Here is a 27,520-nt window from a genome sequence, read left to right on the forward strand (position 1 = left end):
AGGAACTCTCAAAGTATCTTGTCATGATGAAAACCAGAATGTCATTTAAAAATGAAAAAGTAACTATAATAAAGTAAAAATCAACATCATCAGGCAACTATAAATTAGAGACACTCTGTGGGGGAGGAGGAGGGAGAAGGACCAGGGCAGGGTGGGGAGAACGCACGGGACTACGGTGATGGTGCCCGGGGAAGCGGTGGTGGGAATTCTCGGGGAAACCATGCATTGCACAAAAGTGAAGGCTGATGATGTAATGGATATATTTTAAAAAGAAAAATTTCTGAAAAGAGGAATTAGGAGCAGTTTCAGATATTCTCCTCTTTAAATCCGCCATCCCCACCCCCCACAGGACTGATGCTTCATCTGAACTTGGAATCCATTTCTTCATTGCTGGGGAGACAGCATTGCAGAAGAGAGTAGACAGACAGTAGACTATGATTGTAATATTAGTCTAGCACTGTGTTTAACTGTACAGGTCACAACTCTTCTGAGCCTCAAGTTGTATGTTTTTTTAATTCATGGGGTGGGCATAATAATAATCTACCCATCTTATAATACCATTTCAAGGCAATATGCACCAGGCTTTTCTGAAAATCTCAAAGTACTATTGAAATTTGAGATAATATTCTCATTGAGTTTAAATTGTTTTACTAAAAACCAGTTTATGTTTACTGAATAAAATATAGAGCTGGGTTAAAAATGAGTGTACCACCAGATCTGAATTCATATTAATGAAATGAAAATTCAACTAAACTGAACTTTGCACTTAAACATACCTACCATATACTCACCTTGTCCTAGGTGCTATACTAGGCCCTGAGATTTAAAAAAGAATAAGCAGATGCTAACACTGCAAAGATCATGAGCTTCCCCAGGGCCTGTCTGACTAGTTATGGTTCCTTCATGGTAAATCCTGGAAGAGCAAAGCCAGTTCCCTTTCATGGAACTAAGAAAGACAGTCAAGCCTAATTTGGCTAAATCAAAGATTGTACAGGTGAAAACTACGCGACTTTCATATTCTCAAAAAGAACTTAAATCCTTATGTACTCCCTTAAATCATAATTTAAAGACTCCAAGAACATGTAGCACAATGAATAGTCGATTGAGGCACTTATTATTATGCAAAAAAATATTTTATTGCGTAACATTGGTTTTCAGCACTGTGTGTGTGCATCAGTGCTTCAGGGTCACACTCCTTCAGATGCATGTCACCACACCACACCCACGAGCAAGGCCCCCAGAGTCCTCCACCATAGTCCACTGGGCCCCCTTTACATTCTGCCTTCCCCTCACTCCCTCCTTCTCTAACAGCCAACATCCCACACTCAGATCTATAAGCTTTGTTCTTGGTTTGGTTTTGACTGACTCTTGTTTTGTTTCTGTATATTCCACATATAAGTCACGCACGAGATATTTGTTAATCTCTTTCTCACTTATTTCATTAAGTAAAAAATTTTAAAGTCTCTTTTCAAACACACACACACACACAAACCCTCAATAGGCACCAAGGGGAAAGAACTTTATCACCTCCTAAAAAATGTATAGGAGTCATCACTTCAACCTCCTTCTGATCCCAAAGGAATCACCATATGTAATGTATAAGAAGAACCATGAACAACTGGAAGGAAATGAGCGCTATGAAGGCTACTGTGTAGATTTGGCCTATGAAATAGCCAAACACGTAAGAATCAAGTACAAGTTGTCCATTGTTGGTGACGGGAAATATGGTGCAAGAGATCCCGAGACTAAAATATGGAATGGCATGGTTGGGGAACTTGTCTATGGGGTAAGTTTTTTCAATCTTATTTTCATTTACAATAAGCCCTCCCTTAATATTACTGATAGAGTCTTAGAAAGTACAACTTTAAGAAAAATGACATAGCATGAAGCCATTTTTACCACAGACTAGTTGATATAAATAACTGTTAAGTTCCTACTGTATATTCCTGGCCACAAAAAATCACCAATTTTCTAAATAAAAATCCAAAACACATCTAATATTAAACACTCATTTTTCCATTCATTCTTCCACCTTCTTATTCCAGTTCAGGGTCCCTGGACCCCACATCTCATCCTGGAAGCTCAGGATATAAAGCAGGACCCAACCCTCAACAGGACACCCTTCCATTCCATAACAGGGACACAGCCACATACACGCACACACACACACGTGGGGACAACTGAAACACACCAATCAACTTAAAGTATGCGTGGTTGGGATGTGGGAGGAAAGCAGTATGCAACAGAGAAAATGCACACAGTCATGGGGAGAACATGTACCCTCCACGCACACAGTGGCCCATGGCTAGGAATCAATTATTTTCCTCATCAATGTTATAATGAAATGACACTGAACAAAACAACATTATTCAAGGATCAGATGTACTCTTTTTTTTTTTAAGATTTATTTATTTATTTATACAGAACTGGGGTATAGTCTAGAGATGCGGAGGGTGAGAGGATTCACCAGAGACACAGTGGGGAGCAGAACAGGCAGATCGACGAAGTACACTGCTGAGGGGAGCAGCGGGCGGGTCAGGAGAGGTCTGCCACACCATGTGGATCTCCTCCAGGGCAGGCAGACGGGGATCGAACTCATGCGGAAGTGGCTTTCAATTCTAGTGCTGAGCTTTAACCCGCTGCGCCACCAGGGAGGGCCCAGATCAAATGTACTCTTATGCTTCCCATTTAACAAAGGAGATAGACTTGCTTTTCAAGTGTAATGCCTGTTCAATTGTATGGTTTCCACATGGTCTGTAGGAAAAACTTTTTCTTCTGCAGTTGATTCTGTAAAGGTAAGTTGTCAATAGAATTCTTTGGACAACACAGTTATTTTACTGAAAGGAAAGTAGAATTGGGGGATTTGGGGGGCAACATTAAGTACAGCCTTCCCTCTATGGAAAATTTGTTCCCTCTGTGTTCCCTGTCTCAGGCAACAGAATCACCACCCACATAGTTGCCTGAGCAACTTTGCCTAAGCAACCCGGTCATCTTTCTTCATTGCCCCACACAAATCTAATCAGTCACCATGTCCTCTCAGTTCTACTTTTCTGCCTTTCAAATGCAGACACACTCTAGTCCTGCTATCATTGTCTGAGTGAAGATTCTTACCATATATTTGTCAGTCATTTAACTGATGTCTCTGTCCCTGCTCTTATCCTGGCAGACCAAACCTCTACTTTCAAAACCAGGGTAAAATTTAAATTCTTCAACATGGCAAATAAGACACTCATAATCTGGTGCCTGGCTACCACTTTAGCTTCATCACCTGCTCTTTCCCGTACACACTCAATGTTCCAGCCACAACCACTAACATGTTCCCTGATGGTGCTCAGCTGTCACTTGAGTCCGCCTGCTAGTGCTGGTGACTCTTTCAGAAGACTAAGACCACCTACCAGTCCTCCGGAACTCAGGGTGTCTCCTCTTTGAGGAAGCTGCCCCGTTTACCCGTCTGCAGTCTGCTTAGGGAAGCCTGCCTTTTACTTTCTTGTAGTACTCTTAAACCTGTGATATACTGGTTGATTTACAAGTTCAACTGCCCCAACTAGACCATCAACTCCTTCAAAACAGAAGCAAAACCAAGAGAATAATGGAAGTTTAATAAATATTTGTTGAACAAATGAAGGAGTCGGCAGCAAGAGTAGGTAGGCCTCTGGATCTACCAAAGGCCAAGTACAAAATAATTATACTGAAAATTAGGGTTTTTTAAAAATATTTATTTATTTATGCATACAGAAGTGGAGTACAGGCCAGAGGTGCAGGGGTGGTGAAAGGATTCACCAGAGACAGAGTGGGGAGCAGAACAGGCAGATCAACGAAGTACACTGCTGAGGGGAGCAGCGGGCGGGTCAGGAGAGGTCTGCCACGCCATGTGGGTCACCCCCGAGGCTGGGAATTGAACTCATGCTGCAGTGACTTTAGCTTCTTAGTGTTGTGCTTTAACCCACTGTGCCACCAGGGAGGATTGATAATTAGGTTTTAAAAGGAGTGTACTTCAGAGCTTCTCAGTGGACTAGCTGCAAAAAGTTTGGCTTCTGATTGGGAATTTCCAATTTGGGGATGCCCAATGCAGACATTTAATTTAACTAGACAAGGATTACTTGCGATGTCTGCTTACTGTTTATGCAGCAAGTCAGGGGAAGACTTAGGAATCCAGGAGGCAGATTCAGTGAGAAGCATTTGGCAAGAAACAAACATCCAAATTACCTACTGGACATGGCGCTCAAGATAAGGACTCTAATGTTTGAAGTGAGAATCAGCAAGAGTAAGGTATAGCTCTCCAATTGTAAGATAGTACTGGGGTCACTAAATGCATTTTTGGAACAGGTCCTTGGGAACTAGCACGGAGGCAGAAGATTACTTCTAAAAATAAGGGCACAGAGAGAGAACTGAGGCTCCTAATGAGACTGGACCTCAAGTATCAAAACTAGGCCACTTCTTCCAATCAGACGAGCAGCGAGGCAATTTGAACCTTAGCCTTCAGCTATGGGACTGGAGCCAATTAGCTCCTGTCTTGGGTCAAGGTTGGTCCTAGGAACTGGGACGGGGCTGAGTTGCAGCTGAGATTCAATGAACCTAGTTATGAGAGAGAAAAGCATAGCTATGAGAGAGAAAAGCATAGTTATGAGAGAGAAAAGCATTTCGAAAGCAGCAAGAGCAGGCTGAGCAGGGATGGAGCACCTATCCTGCTTCCTGAGGACCCCAAAAGTTCCCATTTCCCACCTTGCCAGTTGGTGATGAGTCTCCTTGGCACTTGAGACGCAGTGGTGCAGAACAAGGCTGACTCCTGCTCTGGGCAAAGACCAGCTCTCTCCGAGGGTCTCAGCTTCACCTCTGGCATGAGCACTGTACTACCTCACTAGCCATCCATAGTCTCTTCCTCTTTTCCAAGAGGTAGATGTGTGAGTTGGGAGCTTGAGAGTTAGGGAATCCCTCCAGGTTCTGGTCATCTAGGAGCCGCCTCTACTACTGATGAGGTAAAATTTCTACTGGAGGCGCCTTCCCGTCTATCCCCTCACTTCTTTCTCCTTAAGATGAAAGCAATAGCCAGGGAAGGGTCTTACAGGAAGGTCCTTGTCTTTCCCCTGACCTAGAAAAGTTTGCTGAATGCTTGGATACAAAGCAGTTCCAAAGAACTGAGAGCAGACCAAACGGATTAGACTGCCAAACTGCACTTTGCTCTACAACCTGTTGCTGTCAAGACTGGCTGTTGTTCTTACACTTGCAAGGAGGCCTCCATGTTAGGCAGGATGACCTCATTGGCTAAATGCGCTTTCATCTTCATTTAGAGATTTTCATCTTTTAGCATTGGGAAGTTCTCATCTCTCTGTCATTGACAGAAATGGAGAAAAGTGAAAGCACAAGCATTTGCTTCTCACAGCCCAGCCTCTTGTGGTTTGCAAGTCGCTGAAGAAAAAGACAGGCAATAAACCTCTAGTGATTTCCTTAAGTACTTAATAAGCAAGAGCATAAAGATCATGGAACTATTTCTTGGATGTGAAAATTACACAGATAGGCCTCCTTTGTTGTTTAGGGTGCTTTCTCTTGTGTTTTCAGTATGTGAATGCATCAGAGTAGGAAAAAATTAAGAAAGGTAGGGATGAAAAAAGCTTTCCAAAGAGCAGTTGAGTATCTGCCATAAAGGTTAAGATGAATTAAATTTGATAAAGAAGAAGCCAATTAGCCTCTTTTCAGATGATACTTACATAGTTATTTCCTCTAAAGAAAATCACATCAAGGTGGATGCTTGGGGCACCTTGTATTTCTAAGGAGGCTATTTTTGAAACAAACGCCAGTGGACACAATGTGCCCCATTATATAAGCACTCCAGGACGTTATGGACTTGGATCTGTCCACCTGCTTTTAGCAGTCTGGATTTGAGCTGGATGCCCATACCCCTGCCACGTGCTAATTGTCCCCAGCTCAAGTAGCTCACACACCATAGTCTCCATGCTGCCAAAGAACATGTGTTTAAAGAGGGTTTTTTTTTTTTTTTTTTGCGGACAATTATGTTTGTTGAGTTAAAATTGCTTTACATCATTGTATTTGTTTTAGGCACAGTATTTAAATGACATTTTGCTGCTTGTGGGGCTCTGAGACATCCTTTAGCACACCCTTTCATTCGTTTTACAGTTAACTGTGGGGACGAGCCAGGACTGGACATTAGAACTGCCCATTAGTAAACCAGGAAAGCTGATGATCTCAGGCCTGATGGCAGGAATGGCGGGGATTGTGGCAAGCCCTCGGAATCATACAGCTTGACAGAGCTCAGACTCAGGTTTAATGACTCCTGGTCCAGTGCTCTGTCCACTGGGCCACTCCAACTGGGTTTCCAAAGCTTGTCAGGGAAGGTTGGTGTTGCATCAGAGGTGGTATCCCCATCTGCCCTCAAAGGGATTCCAACCTACTGGGTTGCCCGCCTGCCTCCAGTTTAATGTAACATACATCTCTGGCTATGACTTGCAGTATTTGAAAATTCACGGTAGAGAGCAAGGGTTTCTGACCTGGAAGCAGAGATGTAGTCGACACAAAAAGAGAGTCAGGAAAAGTGCTGAAAGGATTGAGATTCTAATTGATGACAGGTTAACTCCTTGTGGTCAGCTGCCATGTTCCTTGTGTTCTTAACACTTAGCGCTAAGTCTAAAGGTCGGGGAGGGAGGAGTTGTCTTGGGAAAAGCCAGGAAAATTACTGTCCCAATGATCCTCTAGCTTAGAAGAGAGCAGAGAGCTTCAGGATAGAGCTAGAGCTGGGCGATGCTTGACTCCAGGTCACATCCCCTGGGCAGCCTCAGACTCCTTGGCACTCCAAGGACAAATGGCAGCTTTATAGATGCTTTTTACACTAACATTTCTCTACCTAGAAGAAATTATCTCCTAGGTTGTCACTATCCTAAGATACATTCATTTTCCATTAAGAAAGACAGAAAGTCGATCTGTCCTTCCAGCCAAAAGGCAGAGAAGCAAGGGTCCCTTAACAGGTGCCAAGGAGACTCTTCTGTTCTTCAGGTGATTACTCCAGGCTTTGGCAGAAGGGCTGATGGCTTGATAAAAGTGCCCTCTCTCAAATGAGACATAGGGACTCCAGGAAGGAGCACTAATGACACGTGGAAGCCTGCCACACTGAACAGAGAGGGGAGGGAAATATTTCCAACCAAATTTAGTCTCACCCCATTCCAGAGACACTCCTTTTCTTCTTCATTTTGTTTTTAACTCTCTCAGCTCCTGAGGGACAAGGAGCCCCAACCAACAGATCCAGACTGAGACATCTGTTCTGGATACAGAACGAGGAGATCCTGGTGTGACACTGCCTGTTGAAGCACAGATTTAAATAGGGCTCATTGCTTTCTCCAGATCGTAACAATTGCAGACAGTAAATACCCCACAGGGTACAGCCAATAAAGTAGTTTAAGTTCTGGCCCCCAACATGCAGATTGTCAAGCCTGATTCTGCTCCATTCTTTCTCCAACACATTAAACTTCCCAGAGGAAGCAAATGAATGCCCAGCACCACTCTCAGAGCCTTATGGTTGGAACAGAGATAAGGAGCTCATATCTGTGTCTGGGTCTTCTGTTGGAAAACATACAATGTCGTATATGTTACCTGCCAACACGCTGCCTACGTCTGTCTCTGTCTGTTCCTCCCCTTGTTTCAGAAAGTGCTTTAAACTAGTGTCTGATGACCTGCTGCTCATAAATCCTCTCCTGGTGAATTACAAGCTTGGTAGCAGATAATCAGATTAGAAATACCTTCAGACCTATCTTAAGCCTCTTCACTCAAAAATAAATTTAATGACATTTAAACAAAAGTGTCAGGCCTATCTTAAACCTGTCAGATTATTAAGCGCTCCATCTTTATACATCCACGAGTATGTAGGTTTTTAAGTTTTCCGAAATGTGCAACTTTGGCAACCCACCTATGGAAAAGATAACAAACCCCTTCCAGCTAAGTCTCTGACTAATGCAGTGGCTGCTGGTTTGCACTTGTCGGTGCAAAAATTAAACCTAATTTGGTGTGTTTGCTGAGCCCACACAGCCATGTTTAGGAGGCTTGATTAAAATCCGTTTAGTCGAGATGTCTGCGAAAGGGCTAGCAAACACCTACCCTGAGTTTTCTGCATTTGCTGATTTTTGTCCATCGGCGAGAACCTTCTACCAACTACCTACCAAGGCAGGTCTTGTGGACATGGCCCGCTTGCTGCCGTGACTCATCCAGGCAAAGGCTGGAGACCAAAGGCCACTAGCCTGGTTTAGGACACCAGAGAGGCACTTCAATGTTGAGTCAGAATTTCGCCTTCCTCCCTCACCCCACCAACAGTTCAACACCTGGCCAGCTGCCGCCAGCTTGCACAGCAGCAGAGACCAGGAAAGGGGTGCTGCTTTTCATCCACGTTGGCCTCCCACCCTCTTGCTGGCCTTGACAGTGACCTTGTCCCCTCACCTGCATGCCACAGCAGTCCCAGGAGAGCCAAATGGGTATTGTTCTGACACTAGCTAGTTACCTGCTCCTTGCTGTTTCCTTTCAAAATCATGCTGATTGCTGGCTCCGCAGCAGGTCTGGGCTCTAACTTAAGCCGCCATCACACCTTCTCAGAGGGAGGGATGGTGGAGGGGGGGGGACAGAGAGCAAGGACTTCGTCGCTGACTGTGAGCGGCTGTGACAATTCTACTTTAGTCCCAACGAGCGTGCGTCCTCCCGAGCCACCATCCTGGAGACTTGATCAGTGGCTCCTTTCCTTCTATTATTTGAGACTTTTCCACCTGCTTTTTGCTATTCCTTTGTCATTTTAGTCTGAAATAGGCCTTTTTGAAGGTTCAGCCTGGGGATTCTCATTCCGGAGCCAGGCCCACACCAGTGAGGTTTAATTGAGCACAGATTTAACACTGCTCTTTCTTGAGGAAAGCACCCTCCAAACCCAAACTCTATCTCTTTGAAAAACACTCCTAAGAAAGAACAGAAAAGGCAGAAAATCCAAAGGGAGGGAAAAGGCAAGTGCCTGAGGAGAGCAGACTCTTCTGTTACCTTTTGTGATTTCAAAAGTACTTCAAGCAAGAAGTAGCTTCCTTGGGAATCCGTTCTTTTGCTGCATATTCCTGGGGACCAGACAAGAAGTCTCGCTCGGGTTGTCTGGCTACCACATCTTTGAATTTAGCTGAGCTTTTCATAGGTGGGAGTTTCAGTTACTAAATGCATTAATTTTTTTTAATAAACAATGTAAGGTTTTCCAAACTCCTTTCTTTGCCTGCAAGAAAAAGCCCACTGCCCCAAATTCAGTCCAAAGTGATTTTCTCCCGCAAATGCCCCTTATTTCTTCATGTTATAACAAAGAAATGACCGTTTCTCTTAGAACTAGTGATTATTAGACTAAAAGCTCCAAACCCATTCCTCACATTTCAGTGGGGCCCCATGTGACAGGAGCAGGGCATTTGCAGACCCTGGGCAAGAGCAGAGCATGGTGGCAAGGGCGGCAGGTGGCTTTCTTGGTAATTCTCTTGGCATAACAAAGCTCATTCGGGTTGATTCAGATGTTCTGTGCCAATTACCCCCACCCTAGCTTTCTGACCAGTTCCATTCCCCTAAGTAGTTCTTGTTTCTAGGACCAGTTCTGGCCCCAGGCAAAAGGGTAAAACAGATAAACTTTGTCTTTGGCTCCCCCGCCAGTTAGAAATGTGGAAATAGCAGGTCAGGAGTTAGTGTCCATGGGGAGAGTTGAAGTCACAGGTAATAACACTGAAGGGAGAGGCGAAAGGACAGGATCTTCAAGGAGTCTCGCTCATTCCGCAAACCTTCACTGATTATCTCCTAAGCCAGCAAGTTGTGTGAATACACCCAGGGATACAAGGGTAAACCTTGACTGAGAGAGCAGAAGTAGTAAGAGAAGCCAGCAATGGACTAGTCAGAGGAAGGAAGAGAATGCTCTGTGTTGAGGACAATATCGTTGAGTCAAGGAAAGCAGGTATATTGTTCAAAAGGGGGCAGTGGTGTTGCAGGAGCGCTAATGTCTGCGAAAAGGCCTTTGAATTTGGAAACTAAGTGTAGAATTCATGAAGCAATGTCAGTAAATTAGACAGGGATTAACTTTAGATCACAGTACAACACAATGTTGTAAAAATCAAGATATAGTAAACATCCCTTCTTTTAAAGAAAGTTGGTGGTGGCAGAGAGAGGTGGCCTCTAAGAGGTTGATGGGATCCAAAGACCACAAAAGGGGGGCTTCTTTGCGTCAGTTCTGTCAGTAAACAGAATTACTTAAGTTTTTAGGTGAATAAAAACAATCAGTGGTTTTCAAGCTCAGTAAACATTAGAACCACCTGGAGGATCACTTGAGCCCCGGAGCTTCTTATTCTCCACACTGGGGGTGGGGGCCCGGGGATTAGCATTGCCAACAAGCTCCTAGGTAACTCTGATGCTGCTAGACCAGGGAAACACATTTTGACAACCACTGGAGTAGATTGAGAAAGGAAAATTAGTGAAAGAGAATAAATGAAGCTGAGTTCTAAGAAGAGACAGAAGAATATCAGATGCAAAGAATAAGTAGATCAAGGCCCTCCCTGATGGCGCAGCGGGTTAAAGAGCAGCACTAAGAAGCTTAAGCCACTTCCACATGAGTTCAATTCCCACCTGCCCCAGAGGAGATTCCATGGCGTGGCAGACCTCTCCTGACCCGCCCGCTGCTCCCCTCAGCAGTGTACTTCATCGATCTGCCTATTCTGCTCCCCTCTCTGTCTCTGGTGAATCCTCTCACCCTCTGCATCTCTGGCCTGTACCCCAGTTCTATATGAATAAATAAATAAATCTTTAAAAAAAAAAAAGAATAAGTAGATCAAGTCTTAGAGAGTCACTTTCCCTGAGATGCGAATATCAGAAGGCTGTATGATGACAGTAACGTGTCGATAAGGAAAACAAGGACGGGACGCTGACGTGGCGGGGCACATAGTGGTGGCTGCCTGCGCTCTATAAGAGACAGGGTCACCTGCAGAGAAGAGCAGATGGGTGAGGATGGGCTACTGGGGAACGTCTGGGATACCTGTCACTCACAGACTAGAAGGGACTCGACTTTAAGGTGATAGATGATGGGTGGAATTTTTTAAATGGGCTTCGGAAGGGGGTGAGACAGTTGTCAGCAGGCTGCTGCCTTTAAGAAATGCAAACGTTTGCACCTTCCGCTTCATCCATTGGATGCCCTCCATGAGGTAAGGGTTTCTGCCACCCTTATTTGTCTTACTCACTGCTTCATCCTTAGCACCTAGAATGGCGCCTCCACGGGTCAGGCACCCAAATACACAACACAACAGACCTGCAAGGGTTGGCGGCAACTGAGAACTCTACATAAAAGTAGAAAGCTGCCTCTGCAGGTTTAGAACATTATGAGGTGAAGAATCTGGTATCTGGAAGTTCAGGATTCTAAGCCCCGATCTCCCCTCAGTGGCTTCCTCCGACATGGAAATGATCCCAGACCAACCTCAAAGTTGCTGTGAGAATTAAATCCTGTCACAGTGCCTCACACGGAGTAAGCACTGAATTAATATTAGCTAGTCGTTTATTGTCTGCATTTCTTCTCACACTAATGAAGGCATGCTTCATAATTAGTTTGAGTAAGTGTAAAACATTTCTTTGAACTGTACTCTTATCTCGGGCTTTCTTCCCCTATTCTCCACACTGGTAGAGCTATTAAAACTCTATTTAACTTTGAAAAATGGTTGTCAAAGTTGGTGTTTTCACTTCATATTTGATATGCTATACAATAACATTTCCTGAGTGTACGTTTTAAGGCCTGGCTCCAGAATAAAGCCTACGTCTGTCACGAAGGGACAATTGGGGAAGAAAAAAGAAATAAGTACAGAAATTCCTAGTGTCTATTTTCATGGGATTAATATGAAAACATTGTCTGCCTTCACCCGAGCTCATTATGCAGTGCACCCACTGACATTTATTTTTTGGACTCAGTATATGTGACTACGACTGATATTTATCATTAGAAATCATAGCTTACTATATATTTACTCTAGTAACTGCTTTACCCCTTATTATTTCTCATGCAGAAGTCTTTCATGTTTGCATAAATCATATTACTAATCTACAACTTATTTTTAAGCATGTATAGTTTCTGTAGAATCAGTTGCAGTGATAGAAAATTGAGTCTTAAAAAAACGTATGTTTTAAATAATAATAAATAAATAAATAACAAAATTCCAGGCAACTATAATTAAGAGACATTCTGCAGGGGAGGAGGAGGGAGATGAATCAAAACAGAGGAGGAAAGAGCACAAGGGACTACGGTGATGGTGCAGGGGTGATGTGGTGATGGGAATTTTATGATGAATACACCAAAGAGGAGAAAGCATGCACTGTACAACAATAAGCAATGATGTAAAATATATATGTATATAAATTAATGAATAAAAATAATTTAAAACCTGTTTGAATAGACATACCCTCAAAAATATTCAAGAATGATAGTGAACACTCAAGTATTAAGCTGAGTACGTTTGCACCTCACGATGAAGAGGGGAGCAAATATCAGAAATATAAGCCACTATGCTTGCAGCATCAAAATTCCCAGTCAAGTGAGGTAGCTAAGACAGAAAATCATGAAAATTAAATATGAAAGTCAGGGCCCTCCCTGGTGGTGCAACAGGTTAAAGCACAGCACTACAAAGTGAGCAGCAGCCACCTCATAAGTTCAATCCCCGGCCAGGGAGGTATCCCACATGGCGCAGCAGACCTCTCCTGATCTGCTCGCTGCTCCCCTCAGCAGTGTACTTCATTGATCTGCCTGTTCTGCCCCACCCCCGTGTCTGGTGAATCCTCTCACCCACCCCTGCACCTCTGGCTTGTATCCCAGTTCTGTATGAATAAATAAATCTTTAAAAATATAAATATGAGGCCCTCCCTGGTGGCGCAGCGGGTTAAAGCACTGCACTAAGAAGCTTAAGCCACTTCCGCATGAGTTCGATCCCCGCCTGCCCCAGAGGTGACCACATGGTGTGGCAGACCTCTCCTGACCCGCCCTCTGCTCCCCTCAGCAGTGTACTTCGTCGATCTGCCTGTTCTGTTCCCCACTCTGTCTCTGGTGAAGCCTCTCACCGCCCCTGAGCCTCTGGCCTGTACCCCAGTTCTGTATGTACAAATAAATAAATCTTTAATATATATATATATATATATATATATATATATATGAAAGTTATAGTTTTAATAGTGGTTTGCCACAAGTGAAGTATAGTTTGAATTGCAAGGTGGCAAAAATAAAAAAGTCAGTCACTTGCCTTCAGTCTGTATGTCTCACAAGACAAAAGGGCAGCCAGCAAGTACTGTTTTCTTGAATTAGCTTCAAGGGAAAGCACTTGAGGCCCCATGTAATGCTACTACTTTTCTAATCAAAGCGTTGCCCAATTGACTGGTATCGTCACATTAAGACTCTAATCTCACCAAAGACATATATGAATTGGCAATTGATTGATGGGAATACTGTCTCTAAATATATTTTTTTTTCCAGAGGGCTGATATAGCTGTTGCTCCACTCACTATAACGCTGGTCCGTGAAGAAGTCATAGATTTCTCAAAGCCATTTATGAGCCTGGGCATCTCCATCATGATAAAGAAGCCACAGAAATCAAAACCAGGCGTGTTCTCCTTTCTGGATCCCTTGGCTTATGAAATCTGGATGTGCATCGTTTTCGCTTACATTGGAGTCAGCGTAGTTCTTTTCCTAGTCAGCAGATTCAGCCCGTATGAATGGCACTTGGAAGACAACAATGAAGAACCCCGTGACCCACAAAGCCCTCCTGATCCTCCAAATGAATTTGGAATATTTAACAGTCTGTGGTTTTCCTTGGGTGCCTTTATGCAGCAAGGATGTGATATTTCTCCAAGGTTTGTTTCTATGTTATATCCAACGTCTCCTTGCATTTTGTGGCCATGACTCATTCATGCACATCTGATTGCCACCCCTATCAAGTCCAGATGCTTCCATTTAACATTCCATCCAGTGGCAAATTATCATCCAGCCATTCCATCCGCCTGCATCCATGAAGTGAGTGTGTTATTGATGTTGCTTTGAATGTTTTTCCTACATTTCTATAGTTTAGCATTTTTAAACACAGTATAGCAGACATGTGAATTCTGGGTAAAGGTATCATTGCCAGCTAAGTTAATGTTCAGATAATGCGAATACTAAAGAGCAAGCAGATTATTAATTAAGCTTTTTTCTCATTTGTCCAGACATTGGATGTAGAAAATATTTGAAGGTAGAACATGTCTTTGAATCCCACCTACCTCCCCCTTTCAGCATCTTCTCTTTTTCATTTGCAGACTGCCTAGAACTATTCATTGTAGTATCTTGTCCAAATTTTATGACTAAAATTCTAAAACAGCTGAAAGAAAATACAGGAGGAAGTGTGTGATATTAGATTGGACAGAGTTTTCAGAATACAAAAAGCACAATTTTAAAAACTGATAAACAGAATTTCATCAAAATTCAAAATTCCTGCCTTTCAAAAGATGCCATTAAGAAAATGAAAGGAAAAGCCATAAACTGGGAAAAAATATTGGCAATCATAGATTGATAAAAGACTTGGATCCAGAATAACTAAAGATCTCTTTGAACAGAATAAAACAAGCAACCCAATTTTTAACGGGACAAAAGTCTTGAATAGGCAGATATTTGCCCAAAGAAGATATGCAGATAGCTAATAAGTATATGATAATATGTTCAACATTAGTCATTAAGGAAATGCAAATTAAAATCAAAAGATACCACTAGAATGGCTATCTTCAGCAAGATAGATAATACCAAGTGGTGGCAAAGCTGTAGAATGACCATAACTCTCATCCATTAGTAGTGTGAATGCAAAATGCTACAGCCAAGCTGGAAAATGATTTCGCAGTTTCTTGCAGTTAGGCATGCACTTAAAATGTGACACAGAAATACCACCCTTGTGTTCTTAAAGGAAAGGAGAATATCTCCATATAGAAGCTTTACTTATAATAGCCCCAAAATGGAAATGACTCAGTGTCCATCAACAGGTAAGTGGATATACAAAATGTAGCATATCCATGCACTAGAATACTCTTCAGCAATTTAAGAGACCAGACTCCAGACACACGCCACAACATGTATGTATGCACTTTGAAACATGTGCTAAATGAAAGGTGTGAGGCACAAAAGTTCACATATAAGAGGTTTCCATTTATTTGCTATCCCATATTGTATTATTCGGTTTGCCAGAATAAACAACTCCATAGCCAGAAAGTACATGAGCAGTTCCCAGAGGCTTGGAGGGAGAAGGGAGGGACTCATCAGGACCAGGAATACAGTGAGACCAGCCAAGGGTGAGTAGAGTAAGTGAAAGGGTCAGATCTAGTCTTTATCTAAAATTTTCTAATGTTCACCATGGATTTTTGGCATTAATTTTTATTTTTTGTAAATATTGTGCTAAATTACTATTGATCTCGATTAATGAAATGCTGACACTCCCTGCAACTTTGTACATGGAGTAAATGCCCCACCCTAATCCTAGCCCCACCAGGATTGACTAGATGGAACTTGATGTAAATGTTCAAAAACTGGACTGTGCCAACGATTACCAGACTCTAAACATACTAAAATCATTAGCTGTACACTTCCTTTGGCAAATTTTATGGTATGAAAGTGTTACCATAGTAATGTTATTGAAAATACTGAATTGAAATAGCTTAGGCCCTACCTATTTAAGTGTTAGCTAAACAAAAGTGGTGATAACTTCATCCATAATCATAAAATATTGTAAGCAAATGTCACATCTTTGTAATCAGAGCAAAAAGTGATTTTTCTCAAATAAAAATGTGTAGTATTGGTAAAATGGAACATTAATCCAAAAACTGACTAGAATCAATGATACAGATAGAACTTTTCATTAGGATATAAGGACTCAGAGGTAGGTATAGGTCTAGTCTTTACCTAAAGACAAGATAGAACCTAGTTCTTGCTGTTGCCTTCCTTCTGAGATCACCTACATGGAACACAATTGAAAATGAAATTTTACAGCATAATTCACTAACATTTTCAGCAGCAAATTAGTGTAACACGTGTAAAAACAGCCTCGTTTATATGTCATTTTTTCTACCATCCTCAATCTGTTTGGTCAGATTCTCCATTTTATTTCCTCTTCCTTTAGTGTTTAGAATGTGTATAAGTTTTTGATATCATCTGGGAGTTCACTTGTTTTGCTAATTTATTTTATTTTTTCAATGTTTGCTTCAAGAGACTGAGGTTTCTGAATGATTCCATAATTGAATGATCGTCAACATGGCCGGTATTCTGTGTTGAGACAATGCTAAAGGGTCAGTTAGGCTGGAGATTGTATTGGTTTCTGCAAGTGAATTTCCGAAACTAAAAGTGCAGTGTCCCCAATGGAGTGCTGTATGCTCAAATAGGACTCTTAAAAAGCCATTTGTTTTTAGCAGTATTTATGCATATTGCTTCATTCAGTAATAACTTAAAGATGATGGCCTGAAAATGATACACTGGACAGATTTTTTATTTTGTGGAAGAATGGAAGCTGTGACTGTGGTGGCACTAAAATAGATCAAATGCTTTTTTTAGTTCAAAATAGTAATTTTATTATACTATAGTAGATATTACCATATAGAGCAACGGCTTTCCAACTTTTGACCATGGCCATCACCACTCAGTGCACATGTATGGACAGAACCAGACTTTCACCGGACATTACCCTGGCAATGTGACACATGTGCTGATATTATTTGCTCTGTCTCACTTTTTTTTTAAAATGCTGGTAGCAACTCAACCCAGTCATAGAGGACTCAGATTATGGCATCACACTGATCTAGAATAACAAGTATTATCCCTATTATGCTTTCGGGTAATAAATTGTTACCCGTATGAAGTCTACATTTTCTGCTAACTGGGTGAGCTCTCCTTCCACACTGGTTTTTATGTTCTTCAAAAGAAATTATATTGTTAAGCCGCTTGATAAAATGTTATGCTGTTTGGTGTATTTACTGTATACAAGTAAGGAGGAGACATGTTTCTTCTTATATTGAGAGCTCTATTGGTTGCTTATATATTTGCTCTCAACTGTATAGCAGCAAACACCACTGCATTATGCTTCTCTATTAACAGATTTCCACATTCCCCATAATAACATAGTTGCGCTATAAGATTTCAAGTTGCCTTGACTGCAAATACCAGCATTAGACAATAAGATGTAAATTTCTGTTTAACGGCCATATTCGGAACTCAGACTCTCCAGAAAGCCCAAATGTGGGCATGCATTGTACACTCTGACTTTTTTTCAAAACTGAAGCAATTCAAAGAATTATAAGAGACAACATTTAAAACTAGAATTATCGTATATTGTAGCAGAAGATGTCCGAGGCAAATTAATCCAACAGCTTCCTTTTCCTAAAAGCAGCGGGACAGTCATCTTCACTGACTTCCCAGTGGGTGTGGCAGCTTTATTATTATCTACATTACTGTGTGGATTTTAATCTTCAAAATACTACCACAAATCAGACATTACATTTATTTTTAAGTTGAGAAGGTGACACTCGAGTTAAATGATGTTCCCTGTTAACACCAATGGCTAAGCCAGTATTCAAACTTACCTCCCAACCCCATGCTCTTTTCACTTTGTGATGTTCTTCTCAGTATCACGAACCAAGAACCAGTATCCAGAGAATGTGATGGAACCTCAGGTCAGAGGCTTTAAGAGCCAATCGCGAATGCATTTCCAATACCACGCAAAGCCTCCCACTGCCAGCCAAACGGTGCCACATTGATTCCATTATTTTCCTCATGCTCAGGCACAGAAGGTGTTTTCCCATTTCCCAAACTCTGCCGAGGCACTATCTTTACCTTGGTTGTTAAAGAAAGTAAGTATGCGCACCAACAAGCTGCAGAGCATACATTTGCTCATGGTGAAAGACTGGGAGTCAGCAACAAGGCATTATGGGAGCTGAGTGTCATTTCATTTCTATCAAGTGAAGTGACTGACAGCAGCCCAAAGAGTCTGGTCAATATAGGACTGATATTTTCAACTACCCCAGTTTTTTAGTGTGGACAACTTTAGAAGTAATCAATGTATTGGTTGGTTTGGCCACATACAAACTAATTTGTTGGAGGGAGTCAGGCGAGGGTACAAGGAGATTCCACTCATTTGTCTTCCTGAAAGGACTGAGGAGATAGTCAGTGGGAATATCCAGATGGTGGGAACACAGAAGTTACGGTGTGGGTAGTGGAGTTAATCTCACTAGATTCACAATCTGCTTAGAAGTTGTGTGACCTGGGACAAGTTACAAAACCTCGCTAAGCCTCATTCCTTGCCTTTAAAATGTAAAAGCTCAGGGTTTGACATATAGTTAAGTTCTCCATAAATGTTAGTAATTATGCTTATTAAACTGGCTGCTCTTACCCATCCTAGTTTCACAAATACGGATACTTAATTTTGCATTTATATTTTCATCCCTAAATCTCCTTAGGGATACAACTGAGATTTTAGTTAATGCCAAAAAGCTGATTTCTGATGAGAAATAACAAACATTCCTTCTGTATAGCATTTCCTTAAAGACACACCACTTGCAAATATTTGCCCTACTTATATGAACAAGAGGCTGCACTTTTCAAAACCTGAAATTTATTTCCTTTGTAAAACTTCCACGGAACCATGAAGTAGAACAGAGCCCAAATCCTTCCTGACAAATGCTCCCCCTGCTGACCGTCTTTGAAGCTGCAGGGACATCTGTGGGCCAGCCAAGGTGAAAAATACCAGGGCTGGGGAAATATAGTAAAGGAAACAGAGCACACTCTCTTGAATCTAAGGAGTGCACAGTTATTCCAAGGGCATTATTCTCCTGTTATGTTTTAAAACTGTCAGATTCTTTGGAGGGGCGGGCAGGGATCTGCTTAGGTGAGTTGCCACTTTCTCCTTTAAAAGGGAAAGAATGTGCAGAATAATAAACGACATGAAGTGCATAAAATGAATGGGATAAAAGACAACAGTACTTTTGGCTTCATTCTAAGCAAAATCCTTTCCTTTGCTGATGTATGACCAGTGTCTTCATCCTGCTGAAAATTCACTTGAAAGCAATAGCGATGTGGTAATAAATTAATGATGTAATAGCAGGATTTTTATTACAACTATTTCAGGCTTTTCTGGCTGAAAGCCATAGTTTTCAGTCTTTGGGACTGGGTTACATATTCCCATGAGAGAAGATGATAAGAGTTAAAGATTGATTCTGCACATTTTTTAAAATCTATCATAGACACAGCATGGAATGGAGCATAGGAATGGTGCCTACTTTGGGAGAAAAGGAGGGGGAAATGAATGATAAAGAGTTTTACAAAGGAAAAGTGGTTTGCAGTTCCAGCTCAGTGTCCTGTGAAGCAAGTAAAGTGCAGATTTCAAAATTTACTTACAGGCTGAAGGTTACAGCTCATAGCTCACTTTTATTATCACTTTAGAGGTCATAAAATACATTTGATTATTAACTCAGAAACTCAAGTTCCTTGTGATTGGAGATACCAAGAGTACCACATAGTATTTCTGCAATGTTTTGTGTCTTTTTCTCATGTTAATTCACTTTCATTAACTTCATGCCTCCCCTTACATGTCTTCAAAAGGTATGATCTGCTCCTTATAGTGCATTTTTATGAATACTAATTTGTAGCATGTGACAGTCATTTTGTTATGCTAACCTCAAATTCTGTCTTGTAAAACAAAATTATCTGAAGTGAATGTTAAACATTTTGCAGGTGCATTAATGGAGGCAAAGATACTTGAAAATGCCAGGTCTTCTTTAATTTAACTATAAAGTCTTGTGTGGTTTTAATAGATCCTTTCTAAAATGTGATGGGGCTGACCCATCAGTCATGTTTTACATGGCCTCCATGTGAAATGCGGGTATAGATAGTTACAGTTTCACTAATGAGGAAAAGAAAATGTAAAAATTCTTAGTTTCTTCCTATGAGATCTAGTGTACTTTATCTCAGGGAAAGGATTGTAAGTATTCATGCCATACCCACAAAGAAAGTGGTAGAAATTCCTCCAAGACTCTGGTCAAAGCTACTACCGACATGAGAGGAGAATGTTAAATGCAAGTGTGTACACTCAATATTGATTCAAAGGAAGCTTCTTTTCCATGTACCCTGAGGCATGTGGATACGACCATACTATTTGTATGTGGCTATTCACCCAGACTCTCCATACTCACAGGTAATGTCACAATATTAACCACATAATTGCCAACGTCAATAATCATGTAGACAAGAGGTCACAAAAATGACCATTTTGCATTGAGATTTATTTTCAGTCATGTCAACAACCAATCTCAGCTGAGTCATACAGATCAACCACTTGATTATCTGAGTCAACCATGAAGGTGGCCAAAATAACCAGATTATGATGTGCAACTTGATTTTAAATCATACAGACATAGTCATACTCCATTAGCCTCAACAGAAAGGCACAAGTGTAATTTCCATAAATTACTGTATTTTTCTCCACATTTCAAGTAGGCCATGCATAAACTACCATTAGTATTCGCAGCAGCAGAATCCACTCCTTTCTCTACCAAACCATGATTCTGAAAACAGTCCAAAATCAGTTTTCCCCTTGGTCTCAGTCAAACCCCCATCATTCCAAACAACGGTGACATTCACAGTTCATTCCAGATGAACAATAGACAATAAACAATAATTATCCAAACATGCTTGCTTTTCCTACAACTGTATTTCTTAGTGTTTATAGGAAAATTAAACCTTCTATGATTTATACACTACTCTGGATTTTCTCAAATAAAATATAGATGTTTTATATTACAGATATGTGGGCATTTTTTTTCCTATTGCGTAAGGGTAGCTAGTTTGTTTCCTATGTCCTTCTCTATGCCGTTATAGGTAAATTTTGCTATCTGCAAAATAGCACATGACTATAAAGATGAAGGATTAAGTATTGATACCTGTAAAGCAACTAGAACAGAGTCTGGCACACAGGAAATGCCCAGTAAGAGTGAGCTGTTATTGTTATCACTTTTATTACCCTATTACTACAGATGCTACTTTGGAGCATTAATCTTTTATACGATAAAATTATTCCCAGAGTCAGATCAGTCCAGAATAAATTAACTATGTATGGCAAACAGTGAAGAAAGGCCCTGAAAGGTCTAAATTCATAATTGAAATATTCTGTATACTTTTAGCATGAGGAAGCCTCACACAGTCTTTCTGACTCATCCAGATGTTTTTACCTCTTCATGAACTCATGAGAGAGCTTAACTCTTCGTGAGAAAAATCTCTTGTAAAGCAGATTTTCACATCTGAAAGGCTAAAAGTGATTATATTTAGCAATAAATAAATAAGGGTCGTTCTAAGCACCCAGGGACCAACAGGAATTACAGACTTTCTCAAATCAAAAAAGAGCACTATCAAAACACCTGCCAAAAGTATTTGATCAGAGTGTAAAATCTAAAAGAACTAAAATTTCCAGAGGGTAATGAAAGGTTATCTTGGGACATAGGAATTTAAATTTGCTTCAAAGTGATAAAATGCAAGTACAGACAGAGAGGAGCTTGATTTGCCGGCTTTCAGCCCAGAACTGCCCTCTTCCACAGAGTCTGGAGAGGCTCCAGGTTCCTACGCCTATTCTTGACTTTCTGAGAGTGGTTCTTTCCTTTGGGCTTTTCTGGGCATGGGAGAACATAGCCTGACCAAGATGGCTCTCTGCCACTGAGCAGAACTATCCTAGGGATAATGTGGCAATGTTTTCTAAAACCTAGGGACCAGATTTTCATTCCTGCAGACAGAGTCAGCCTTCAGCAGCGCTGTGAAAGAGACAAAGTTTCCTCAGTACCAGCCATACCCAACCCCTGAGCATTTAATGTCCTCACACAGCTCCCAAAATTCCCAAAGCCCCTCTTCCCTGTGTGAGTAGCTCTCGCGATGGAGGACCATGCCTGGCAGTCCTAGCTCACCCTGACTATAAAAACGCTGTTGCTTTGGTCCAGCTCCCAGAGATTCTGACTTCATCGGTCTGGGGTACAGTATGGGCAGAGCTTTGGTGGTCACATGGTTTAGTCTCGAACAGCGTTGAGCATCACTATCAGTATGTGCCCCCAGCGGGGTCTGCAGACCACTGCACTCACCTGTGAGGCTTCAGAAGACCAACTTCTTGAGTGAAAAGATATTCTGAATCTGAATTTTAGTGAACAGTGCAGGTAAGGTGTACTGTGGCATTTAAGAACAAAAAGTTCCCCTTAATAAAATTTGCCTCTCCGCTGTTCTATTCTCCACTAATTGCACAGACTAATGCAGATGTGATAATGAGTGCTGCTGACATGAAGTATTACAACTTGATCAAGCCTCTTGAAGAAAACAGAGGATAATGACTTTAGTAGGAATTTCTATGGGGACCCAATAAGGATGGTTCTGTTTGTTTTAGCTATTTGGTGTGGGGTCAGGGGAGTCTGGAGGAGAGAGAAACCTTTCAGTGTCTCTCAAATCCTTTTCTACAGATAGTTTCCTATGTAAGGCCTGCACTGCGTCTTACAGCTTAATTTGTAAAAGGGAAGTCTCCATCTCTGCAGCTTAAGCTCCTGAGTCCTACCAGCCATTCATAGGAAGGGGATAGTAGGTATTGTTTGATGGCTCCCTTGCCTCCTGGGTGACCAACGCTTCAAAATGGCAATGGCTTTATTCAGTGCAAAACTCGTGCTGAGTAGCATGCAGTTACCAGCACTCACCCATTTCTCTTCAGACACAAAGGTTTCTGACTAAGATTTTCCCATGACACCTCTTTACATCAGTTCTCTCCACCTGGGCTTCACATTACAGTCACCTCGCAAGCTCTATTTCTATTTGTGTTTAGCAGTTAGGAGCCTAAGGATCTTTCCCCCCCAAAGTATGATTATTATGAGGTAAAGTAGGTTTAGATCCTTGTAATTGCACTGGGAGTTTAGGCTCAAACCTCTACAAACATACTTTCACACCCTCCCTCTACCACTGCCCCCAAATCCTCCACCATGTTCCATATTGCCCTCCTCTCCCCCACACCCTCCCCACCTCTCTCCCCTCTGCTTGCCTAACCCTTTGTCATGTTCTCTATTTCCACATGTCTGGCAGCTTTGAAAATACATGTTTGGGCTCCCTCTCAGGTGCTGATTTAATTCATCTTGGGTGGGCCTGAGCAGGAGAGATGTTTTAAAACTCCCTGGTGATTCTAATGTGCAGGCAAGTCTGGGAACCCCTAGCCTTAAAGGAAATCGGGCATTTTCCACAGTGTGCCCACCACAATCACAGGGAGAGAATGGGTTTAGTACAATTATGGAGTATAAGCAGGAGGTGGTTTAACAGAAATCCTGTACTAAAATCTGTAAATGTGTGAAGTGTATTTTGCGTGTGCCATCACCAGACGCCATCAGGACAGGGGGTGTTGTTCTGTGTCCTTTTTGCTTGATGTTTTCATCCCCTGACATCCTTTACTGCCTTCCTGCATCAGCTATACTGAAGACACTCCTCTTTCCAAAAATAAAGGTAAGGATTCTTTCATCTGAAATCTGGCCCCTATGGGTCTGGATTGGTCTTTGTTTTGTTTTGTAGATCACTCTCCGGGCGCATTGTTGGAGGGGTTTGGTGGTTCTTCACCCTGATCATAATTTCTTCCTATACGGCCAATCTCGCTGCTTTCCTGACTGTGGAGAGGATGGTTTCTCCCATAGAGAGTGCTGAAGACTTAGCTAAGCAGACTGAAATTGCCTATGGAACCCTGGACTCCGGTTCAACAAAAGAATTTTTCAGAGTAAGTGCTTTACAGCTAATTGGATCTGTTGGTTTATATTTTATCATCATCTCACAAAGGCAAATTCACAGTGCTTTTAAGGAAAGATTGGAAAAGGATGGGAACATTATCAAAGCTGAGTATCTTAAATATAGAACTACTTGTTTGGTGACCTAATTCATTGTCCTTTAAGACTTGTGAGAGGCATAACCAGTGGCGTGACAACAGCTCTAGTGTGAACATCCAGATTTGCCTCCCAACCTGCCAGGAAGTGATCGTTTGTCCTTGGGCAAGTCATTTAATTTCTGTCAGCTTCGGTCCCTTCACTTGAATAATGAGGGGATTGAACTAAATAATATCTATTCTCCTTTATAGCTTTCACAAAAGCAGTGATTTTCTGTCTCAGCAATTCACAGAAGTTAGGTAATTGACTCTAAGACTCTGATGAGTGATGGACTATAAAATTACATATTCTATTTTAGACTTTGGTTTCCTATTGAAATGTATTAAAGTTGCTTCAAGTATTCATGTACATGCTGATAAGTCAGTTTTTGGGGAAGCTAATAATTGTTTTAATTTCTTGAGTAGATTATTCCCCACCTCCACACCACCTCCCATAGACCTAATCTTAGAGGGGAAAGCGAGTTGTTCACTACTAAAAGTAAGTAAAGCTACATACACACTGTCAAGAGGAAAAATGAAAGGAGATCAAAGCAGAGAAGTATAGAAGGACAGTGTGATGGGCAAAACACTTTTACATAAGCCATCAGAGTCTTCATTCTGTAGCAACTGGGTTCTAAGAAAGGTACCAGTGGATTGTTTAGGAAGGCAAATGTTTTTTCTGTTGACCCAACCAGGAAAATGGTGGTTTTGATTAGAAAATAAATCCACCCTGTGCATGGCCACTGCCTACTACTCTATGCATTAAAACTGCTTGTAGTAATCAATGCCACAGAAACCACTTATGTGGTAGGAAGAGAGGAAAGGCTTAGTAACTCTCTCCAATCATTAATCAAGTTATTAATGGCTGGTATAGCCACTGATTTTTCCTCAAAGGTCCATGGTAACTGATACTGGTTCTAAACCTTATCTCAAGATGTCAGGAAGAAATATATTGCTACATGTATTATAAGATTTGACTAATTATTTCATGGGAAACAAGGAGGAATGTGTTTCTTGAAATTAGAGTAATTAGGGCCCTCCCTGGTGGCGCAGCGGGTTAAAGCACAGCTCTGAGAATCTAAAGCCACTTCCGCATGAGTTCAATTCCCGCCTGCCCCGGAGGTGACCACATGACCTGGCAGACCTCTCCTGACCCGCCCGCTGCTCCCCTCAGCAGTGTACTTGGTCGATCAGCCTGTTCTGTTCCCCACTCTGTCTCTGGTGAAGCCTCTCACCGCCCCTGAGCCTCTGGCCTGTACCCCAGTTCTATATGCACAAATTAAAAAAAAAATTAGAGTAATTAGCTAAAAACTGTTTCCATTCCCTGAAGAAGAAAGGGCTAGTTGTGGGACACTTTCAACATCTCTCATGGGTTTAGGCTATCCCTATCTTCCCACTGCTATGGAAAGATCATACCTGGCTGACCCTCGTGAACCCTCACTACTATAATAGTTGCCAAAGTTTATCTGGGAGCAATCCACTATCCCCATGATATCACCCACACATTTCAGTGAAGGTAGCCAGGGATAGCCATCTGCAGAATAATCAGCATATAGTCAGCTCTGTGGGGGTTCTGCTATGGGGTCTTCCTTCAAGTTGCCTTATGAAGTAATTGACCATTTAAGCTCTCAAGACACCAGACTTCCAACTTCTACTAAGAGGCGCTTGTTCCACTGGAAAAGCATATTTCCTTCAACAATTAGAAATTAGGAAGGTATGCTTTAAGTGGCAATCGATAGATGGCATCAATCCCCATTAAGCTTTCAAAGGCCATTCACCCATGTTGCAGGCAAAGGAGGCTCTCTGGGAAGATTTAGTAGCACAGTCTTGAAAGTGAACCAAATAGTCTTTGTTCTCATAACGAATCCTCTCCCCTACTCATTTTGTGTCTTTCTTTAAACCCAGGAAAGCTTCTACTAATCCATTCAATGATGGTTTCATTAAAGAACATCATATTACTGAGCCAATTTGAATCAACATTCAATTCTGAGCAAAGATATTGCCACATTCTAATTGGTTTCTGGTTTCTAATGCTCACCAATTCCTAGTGACCTTTACTGCCAATGAGTAATTCGTATGGAAATGGAGCTGTTTCCAAAAGTCTGATTAGCAAAGGAGCTGAATACCCCTAGGTATAAGGAAGTGCAAATCATTTTCTAATTCCCAGCTGCCACTTTTTCTTTTTCACCAATTGGTCATTGGTGACAGCATTAGGTCTCTGTGGGGAAGTTCTTCAGGGCAGTGTGTAATGTATGATCTAAGAGGAACGGAGCTGCGTAGAAAAACCAAAACATGATGTAAACCTAACAAAGGGTAAGCCTGGTAGCCTGGTATCCTGAGGGACCAAGCCACTTGGTCTCCAAGTTATTTGTCCTCTCTATGTCCTCCACTCTACCCTCCCTGATCTCCACAGACTAGAGAAGCAGTCAACAAGAATACATCATCTCTCATGCAGGGACTTGGCTGCCACATAACATCACTTCTCCTACAATCCTCAAGGCAGTCTTAAGGACAGTAACTCCAGCCTCCTTGGTGGTGCAGGGGTTAAGTCTCAGTGCTACCAAGCTATTGCCAGTCACAGCAGCATAAGTTCCATCACTGCCCAGGGAGCTGACCCACATGGCTCAGCAGACCTCTTCTGACCCGCCCTCTGCTCCCCTCAGCAGTGTACTTCGTTGATCTGCCTGTTCTGCTCCCCACTCTGTCTCTGGTGAAGCCTCTCGCCCACTGCTTACACACACGCAGTATGCATAAGCAAAAATGAATCTTAAAAAAAAAGAAGAGTAACTCCTCTCCACACACACACACACACACACACACACACACAAACGGCATGCCTTGTGAACTGGAGATGAAACAAGAGTCCATGTAATGCTTATCAACATAACATGGACTCATTTATTCACATTCTAACTCAGTACAAAAACCACAGGGAACAGATAGTAATACCATAAAACAGCCTGGGGCCAGCCCGCTAGTTCTTCCACTAAGAGAGAGAAATAAATAAAATAAAATCCCGGTCTAATTGCCCTGAAGACATTTTTACTCATCCTGGGAAAGGCTGCTATTAAAATGATGGTATTTTAAAATGTTTCCTTTGTTTCTTTCACTTCTGAGTTCTCCTTAACTGTTATCTTCCAATCACATCAAGGCCTAGCACAGAGGGACCTGCTCCAGCAGGAAAGGCAGGGAGGGACTGAGCAAAAACGCTGCAGCCGGAAGAGACATACGACTATCAAACTCTTGACTTGAAAGCTTATTTTTAGACTGCAGCACCAAAACGAAACATCCCAACCAGAGGCGGAGGCACCCAAGCTAAAAAATAAGTCAATAGATTTATTGTCCTTGCCAAGAGAAATGCCACAATATTTTGGAAACCTGCACCAAAGCAATCATTTTCCACTAGGTTTTAAATATTTAACCTGATACAGATTCATGTTAAAAAGTAGCACTGGGGGGCCCTTCCTTTTGGCTCAGTGGGTTAAAGCACAGCACTAAGAAGTTAAAGCCCCTTCAGCATGAGTTCAATCCCCGCCTGCCCGGAGGTGACCACATGGTGTGGCAGACCTCTCCTGACCTGCCCGCTGCTC

At 41.9% G+C, this 27,520-nt stretch overlaps 1 protein-coding gene across 4 annotated transcripts in view; it reads left to right on the forward strand.

The window, feature by feature from the left end:
* GRIA3 (glutamate receptor, ionotropic, AMPA 3) overlaps positions 1-27,520 on the forward strand; it is a 257,603-nt gene that overhangs the window by 178,042 nt on the left and 52,041 nt on the right. For all 4 annotated transcript variants that reach the window (XM_004685771.2, XM_012727148.1, XM_012727149.1 and 1 more), the window contains 3 exons: positions 1,580-1,786; positions 13,493-13,869; positions 23,591-23,789. In XM_004685771.2, coding sequence (XP_004685828.1) covers positions 1,580-1,786; positions 13,493-13,869; positions 23,591-23,789 — 783 coding nt within the window. The remainder of the gene's footprint in view (positions 1-1,579; positions 1,787-13,492; positions 13,870-23,590; positions 23,790-27,520) is intronic.

Source organism: Condylura cristata, unplaced genomic scaffold (genome assembly GCF_000260355.1).
Source record: "Condylura cristata isolate star-nosed mole 26May11 unplaced genomic scaffold, ConCri1.0 scaffold00019, whole genome shotgun sequence".
NCBI lineage: Eukaryota > Metazoa > Chordata > Mammalia > Eulipotyphla > Talpidae > Condylura > Condylura cristata.